At 57.6% G+C, this 7217-nt stretch overlaps 1 protein-coding gene across 1 annotated transcript; it reads left to right on the plus strand.

Annotated features, from left to right (window-relative positions):
* Positions 1-17: 17 nt before the first annotated feature.
* Positions 18-6655, plus strand: LOC100027863 (autism susceptibility gene 2 protein-like). The gene is made up of 4 exons (XM_056821947.1): positions 18-1387; positions 1868-1951; positions 2594-2795; positions 3984-6655. The coding sequence occupies exons 1-4, from the start codon at positions 1189-1191 to the stop codon at positions 5161-5163; spliced, it is 1665 nt and encodes a 554-aa protein (XP_056677925.1). The 5' UTR covers positions 18-1188; the 3' UTR covers positions 5164-6655.
* The last annotated feature ends 562 nt before the right edge of the window (positions 6656-7217 follow it).

Here is a 7217-nt window from a genome sequence, read left to right on the forward strand (position 1 = left end):
TCCCAGCACTGGGGGAGTGTTTTACAGATGGGGAAACGGAGCCACACCGAGGTGAAGTGATTTGTCCAGGGTCAAACAGCTCATCCGTGTCTGGGGCTAGATTTGAACTCAGATCTTGCTGACATTGGGTTACCTCGGGGTTCCGTCCGTACTGAACCGTGTCTCATCACACAGTTTCTCACTGGTGTCTTGAGGGACACCATGGCAAGCTCATTCAATTGGCAGAGGACAGACGGAAGGGGATGTGCCAAGGGGGGGAGCACGGAACCAGCCTCCCCAGACCTTCAGCAAACAGAACTAGGGAGCCGGCTCTTGTAAGAGGAAGTGAAGATCGATAAAGGGAATGTATGCCCTTGTATTAAGGGGTGTCTAAAAAATAGGGGTGTCTGTTTACCGCAGGATGCATTCATAGGATGATGCAGCTACAGGAAAGCTTTGTAGTAGGTAATGAAACTTGGTGAATTATAGTGGTGGAAATTTTATAAAAGTTACACCAGGAAGCAAGTCAAAAGGAGAGACTGAATCTTGAGCCCCATCCCCCAACTTCCTGTTCCTTCCCTAATTGCCTGGATGAAGAATCTTCTCCCAGGTGGGAAGGTTGGAATATGTTCCCCATCATAGTCCAATCCCACAACCAGTCCTTTAACTAAAGGGTCTTTTGTTCTTTGGGGGCAGGGGATAGGAAGAGATGGGGGGGTGGAATTTAGGGTCTCCCTAATTTCTAAGTCATCTTGTTGATTGAAGATTTAAAATATAGTCGGTTCTGATGGGCAGATGTCAACAGCACTGCTGACAAGTCTTTTGGGCTAAACCAAATTTCTCTTCAGCTCACAGTCTGTAGAAGGTAGTGGCTAGAGGAGGCGAAGGGGTCTGTCTTCCACCTTCAGCCAAGCAGGAATAAGTCTCAGGCAGCTGAAGCTTCTTCACTGGTTTTCCCCAAGGTTCCGTTGGAACTGTCCCCCCTCCTTAGTTGATTGGCGTTCCAAACAGTTCTGAGCTCCTTTTCTTTTTGCAGACGCATCCCAAGTCATTGTTTATTTACAGCTTCCTGGGGCCAAATAAGAGGGGGGCGTCCATTCATTTTTAACAAAATTCTGTAGGTTCAGTTTTGTCCCCCCCATTTCCCAGAGCCACTCCCTCCCTCTCCTTGGCCAGGGCCGGCCTCCCTGGAGTACGAAAGACCAAAGAATGGGCCTGTTTCTCCGTCTGACCCCTCTAAGGACGAGCCTGGGAGCAGGCTCTGACCCCAGAGGCCTCGACCTCCCTTTGCCACATGAGGATCTCCAGCTCTCTCCTCTTCCTTCTCCAGGCGCTGCCCATGCAACCACCACCCCGTTTGGCCCCTCGGCCCACCACAGCAGCTTCCTGCCCACCAGCCACCTGACGGGTGAGTGCCGTGGGGAGCCAAGAAGAGCATAGACTAGAGCGTCTGGCCCGGACCCTGGGCATACAAAGCCCAAAGCGAGCTAGCCGGGGGGCCGCTCTGGGGACAGAGAGCCAGATCTAGAGCCGGGAGGTCCTGCGTTCAAATCCCACCTCAGACACTTCCTAGTCAGGTGACCGTGGGCCACCCCCATTGCCTAGTCTTGACCACTCTTCTGCCTTGGAACCGCCACACAGTGCTGACTCTAAGATGGAAGGGAAGGGTTTCCATTTAAAAATAAATCGAGCAGGCCCTGCCCTCCGCAGCCTGGAGGCAGACCCAGTGTGTATTAAGCCTCTCCTGTGTGCCCAGTGGCGTGCCAGGTGCCGGAGAGACTGAGGGAGCACAGTAACCCTGGGAGCTCCTCTCTTAGGCCCCCCCTCCCCCCGCCCCCGGCCTGGCCCTGCCACATTGGGTGATGCTGATGCCCCCTTGCCTCCGCAGACCCCTTCAGCCGCTCCAACACCTTCAGTGGCCTTGGCAACCTGGGGAGCAACGCCTTTGGAGGCCTGGGCAGCCATGCACTGGGTGAGTGTGCTCCTTCGTGTCACAGGGAGGTGTGGGGGGAGGAGACAGACGTGACGGCAGTCTGGGATTGGCTGAGGGGAGGTTGGTGGGCTCCCGTATGACCTCATTTTGTAAAAGAACCGGGGCAGGGCGGTGGCATCGTGGAGGAGAGCCAGGCCTAGAGAGGGGAGGTCCTGGGTTCCGATCTGACCTCGGTCACTTCCCAGCTGTGTGACCCTGGGCAAGTCCCTTCCCCCATGGCCCAGCCCTTAGGGCTCTTCTGCCCTGGAGCCAACGAGTAGCAGTAGTAGTCTAAGGTGGAAGGTCAGGGTTTAAAAAAGCCCAAGGCAGCAGCACGCTTCCCTTCCGCCCCAGAGAGATTGCTGCGGGGTCTCTGGAGGCCCTTCCACAGGGTCTTCCACAGCGAGCCGGAAGGGCTGCGGCCCGAGAGGCCTCCTGGTGCAGAGGAGAACGATGAGGCCCCGAGAGCAAGAGTTAGATGACTGGCACGGGGCGCCCCGGGGTCAGTGTCAGCCTTTGCCTGGCCCTCCGGAGGGCCTCCCGGGCCGGGTCTCGGGCACTGGGGTCCGGCAGGCTCATCTTACACACCGGGAACGTGTCCCTGCCAGGCGCCTCTGCCTGACCCCGCTTTTTTCCCTCCAGCTCACAACAGCATCTTCGCTCACAAGGAAGCCACGACGCTGCAGAGCTTTAGCAACCCCCACGAGCCCTGGAACCGTCTCCACCGCACCCCGCCCTCCTTCCCGACCCCTCCGCAGTGGCCCAAGCCCGGGGACCCGGAGCGGAGCTCGGCCCTGAGCAACCACGACCGGGACCCCGAGAAGGGCAAAGAGGAGCGAGAGCGGTGAGTGCCGTGACCCCGCCAGAGGCCCCGTCTTATGGGGGGGCGATTCTTACTCAGGCGTTCAGACTCTGGGGCCGCCGGAGCTTCCTCCAGGATCAGGGAAAGGCCGGAGCCTGCTGGGACTGGTCAGGGAGGACTTCAAGGAAGAAGGAGGCTTACGGGGCTCCTCTAGGACAATATTTGGGGAAAAGGACCCCAAAAAGCCTTCCAGGGGGTGCAGGACCAGATAAAAAGGGAGGCACCCAGGAGGGGGAGCTGGGGGGGTCTCTAGGAGAGAAACTTGAATAGGAGGCCGGCAGGTTTTCAGAGTTCACAGATGTGGGGAGCAGCAGGCCCTCATGAAGTGCTTGCGGTGCACTCTGGGAAACCGAGGCCCGGATGCCAGGGCCCTGCCCCCGGGCGCTTAGGTCCTATGGAGGGGCCCGACAAGAGGCAGGGCAGCTAGGAAAGGTGCCTGTGACAGGTGCAGGAGGCGGGCAGGGGAGCAGGGAGGGGAGGAGGCTCATTCCATGAGAAGACCTCGGCAGAGGGGCCGACTAGATTTGGGATGGGGAGATTCTGGACCGGCCCGGGGACATCCGGGGAAAGCAGGACAGCAGCCAGAGCTGGGCGCTGGGGGTGGGGGTGGGGGAGACCCCTGGCGTGAATGAGGTCCCCGGGGTTCCTCCGGAGTCCAAGGGGCAGGGTGGAGAGAGCCTCAGGAATGGGGAGGCCAGCAGGTCCTTCCAGCTCTGACCTTGTAAATAAAGGCTGCCTAGGAAAGGCCTGGGTGGTCGCCTGCAGTTCGATGGGAAGCGGGGAGCTCTGGGCCTGTTCCCCCTCTCCGAGCCCTGGCTTCTGGGGAGCCCTTCCCTTCCTGAGGGCATGGCTGTAAGACCCCCATCAGGAAAGAGAACAGACACACCCGCAGTGCCCACCACCTACCAGGCCCTGCTACAGGCTTTGCCGGGGCCTCCCTAGAAGGGAGGCCCGAGGGGGAGGGCGCCCCCATCCCATTTGGGGAAACCCAGGCCGAGGTCAGTGACTGGACAGATGCCAGCGAGCTGGGGTCTTCCGTGGCCAAAGCTGGGGATGAGGCGGATTTTCCGGGCTGGCTTCCCTTCTCCCACTGCCAGGCCTCCGTCTTGGGGGGAGGGGAGCGGTGCGGCTGCTGCCGGCCCCTAGCACGGTCCTTGTTTCCCCCCCCAGGGATATCCTGGACAAAAGCCGCCATTCTAACCGGTCCTCCCCAGCCTCCGCCCCGGTGACCCATCAGATCAGCAACCTCATCCGTAGCAACAGCCAGACCTCCATGGAGCCCTCCCGGCCTGCGGCGGGCCTGGGCGAGAGGGAGCCGCCCGACCGGCTCCGGGATGCCCCGCTGCCCGAGCACAAGGTCAAGGAGAGCCGCTCTCCCGTAAAGGAGGCCGCGAGCCTGGAGAAGCGGCCCCCGGAGGACGCCGGGAAGCCCGTCATCCAGTCCGTGTCCCCCTACAGCAAGTCGGGCCTCAGCGAGAGCCTCAAGCTCAGCGGTCTGGTGGCCGCCAAAGAGCTGGAGCGGAACGCCGAGCCGCTCAAGAACGACGTGAAGGTGAAGGAGGAGCGCAAGGAGGACAGCGACGTGCTGGTGGTGGGGTCCGAGCCCTCCCGGGAGCCTCCGGCCGCTCCTGCCCTGCACGGGCTGCCCCTCCCCCACTCGATGGCGGCCGCCTCCGTGCCGCTGGCCATGGGCGGGGTGCACCCCCTCGGCGGCGTGAACGTGCTGGACCGCTCCCGGGTCATGACCCCCCTCATGGGCATGAGCCCCCTGACGGGGAGGGAGAGGCTCCCGCACCCCGGCTTCTCGTGGGAGCCGCTCCGCGACCCACTGCGGGACCCCTACCGCAGCCTGGATCTGCACCGCCGCATGGACCTCCAGCTGCGCTCAGACCCCCTGGCGCACCGCCTCCCCGTGGCGGGCTCGGGCTTCTACGACCACGAGCGCCCCTACCGGGACCGGGAGCCCCACGACTACACCCCCGAGAGCCTGCTGGAGGCCCGGCGGGAGCAGCAGGAGCGCGAGCGCCTCCAGCTGAGGGAGGAGCTGGAGAGGGCCCGGGCGCACCACCTGCACCCGCCGCCCATCGACAGCCACCTGGCCCACGTGCCGCCCTTCATGCCTCACCTGAGCGGGGTGCACTACCCCAGACTGAGCCCCTCCGCCGCCACCGCCCTGCACAACGGGATCCTGGCCAGGACCCCGCCCACCGCGGCGCTGAGCGCCCCGCCCCCCCTGGTGCCGGCAGGGGGCGCCCGGCCCGCCTCCCCCCGCAGGACTACGCCCCTCACAAACTCGGAGGCCAGGGACTACTCCCCGTCCCGGAACCCCAAAGAAGTGGAGGCCCGGTAGTCCCCTCCGCCCCGCTCTGTACAGAACCAGAATCTTTTACAAAATGCACTGCTGTAAACTTTTTTAATGTAAATTTGTAGACCTGAAGCACAGTTCCATAAATCCTAGGGTCACCCCCAGCTCGCGTGGGGGGCCGGGGCAGACCCTGCGGCGCCCCAGAGGGGCCGCAGCGCTGCTCTGGCCCTGTGGCTCCCCGAGACGCGGCGTCAATGCCTTTGTCGTTTTGTGTTCATTCTGTGCTCTTGCCTCGCTCGCTCGCCGGGGACAGAGGCTGGCTTCGGGGTTCTTAGCTGGATCGGCCCTTCGCCGTCGCTCTTACTTACTGAGATGATTCCCAGGGTTTGTTTCTTAAAGTCTTATTTATGGAGAAAACTGTTATTTCCTAACAGCGCACTGTGAGGCTCCCAGAGACCGCCGCCGGTCCTTCCCTCCCCTTGGTACTTTGGAACCCAAGTTACAGATATATATTAAAATAATTATTAATAATAATAATGTACAAAACTGTTTGTTTTTTGCCTTATTATATTATGCAGAAATTTAAGAGGGATTTTTTGACTTGTTTAAAAAAAAAACCAAGGAAACAATTGTAAATATCCTATTAATATAAATGTAAGACATTAAATTCTTAACATAAGTAGACTTTATAAAACAAAAATGGTTTCTAGAACCACTTTGGTTATTCGTTGAACCCGGTTTCAAAACTCCTGCTATCCCCGGGGAACAGTCTAGAGAGGAAGGAGGCCTCCAAGACCTGAATATTCAGGTTGGCTCTGGTGGCCCGACAGGAGGGGGCAGTTTCTTCAGGCCAGACACCATCCCGGAGTGCCCAGAGTCACTCAGAGCTTTGGAGAGAGGTCAGGAAAGGGGTACGATCATGGGGGGAGGACGGGTGCCCTCCGGGAGTGTAGACACGGCCAGGAGGGACTGGCGGTCTCCGGGACTAGCAGAAACAATTTTCTGTGGACCTTTGTGCTCATTGTGCAGTGTTCTTACTGGAATCGGTAAACAAAACAAGTAGAATTTTAGGAGTGCAAAAAAAATAAAAGTCTACTGGTTGGTTTTTATTTTATTTTTTATTTTTAAAGGCAGAAGAAATTCTGATATATTCTCTGTAGTACATGAAGCCCATCAGCCAACGTTTGTTTCTGTGTGGTTCTTTGGCCTTGACCTCTGTGGCATGACATGGTTTTGGTTTCCAGTTTTACTTTTGTGCATATATATATATAAATATACAAACACATATATATATGTCACCATGCCTTCCCCGCTGTACGCCCTCCTTATGTGTTTATTTTCCAGCGCCCACGTTTTGGAGAGACCGAGCTCTGTCCCGGGTGCTTTGCCCTCGTTAATTCTGCCATCCACTGCTGTTTCTTTCCTCAACGCTGTATTCTCCATCCCCATCCTTCCCTCCACGCCCCCCTGTAATTTTAAACTTTCCGTTTCCTTGTAGATCAATGAAGATAAATACAACATTGATTTTGGATGAAAAGATGCTTGAGTGTTTCTTGGTCCTGGTTCACTCGGAGGCTAATGGCTTATCGACAGATGTTGTTCGGTCCAAGCTTCTCGGGGTGGAGGGAGGGAATGGGAGGGCGAGACTCACCAACAGACCTGTGCTGCCAAGGGGGAGGCCTTTGGTTTAGGTAGGAAGGGTCCTCGGGGAAGGAGAATCCAAGTGGAGCCTTTGGGCAGAAGTTTGTAATGAAGGTGATGGGGATTTTTTTTTCTCTTTCTCTTTTTCTTTCTCTTCTTTCTTTCTCTTTTTCATTTTCTTTCTTTCTCTTTCTCTATTTCTCTTTCTTTCTGTCTCCCTCTTTTTCTCTCCTTCCCTTCCTGTCTCTCTCTTCCTCACTTCCTCTCTCTCTCTCCTTCCCTTTCTCTTTGTCTCTGTCTCCCTATCTTTATCTCTTTCTTTCCCTCCCTCCTTCCCCACTCTTATTCTTTTATTCTTTCTCTCTCTCTCTCATCCTCCCTCTCTCCTTCCCTTTCTCTTTGTCTCTATCTCCCTATCTATCTCTTTCTTTCCCTCCTTCCTTCCCCACTCTTATTCT

The sequence above is a fragment of the Monodelphis domestica genome, chromosome 3 (genome assembly GCF_027887165.1).
Source record: "Monodelphis domestica isolate mMonDom1 chromosome 3, mMonDom1.pri, whole genome shotgun sequence".
NCBI classification, from domain to species: Eukaryota; Metazoa; Chordata; class Mammalia; order Didelphimorphia; family Didelphidae; genus Monodelphis; species Monodelphis domestica.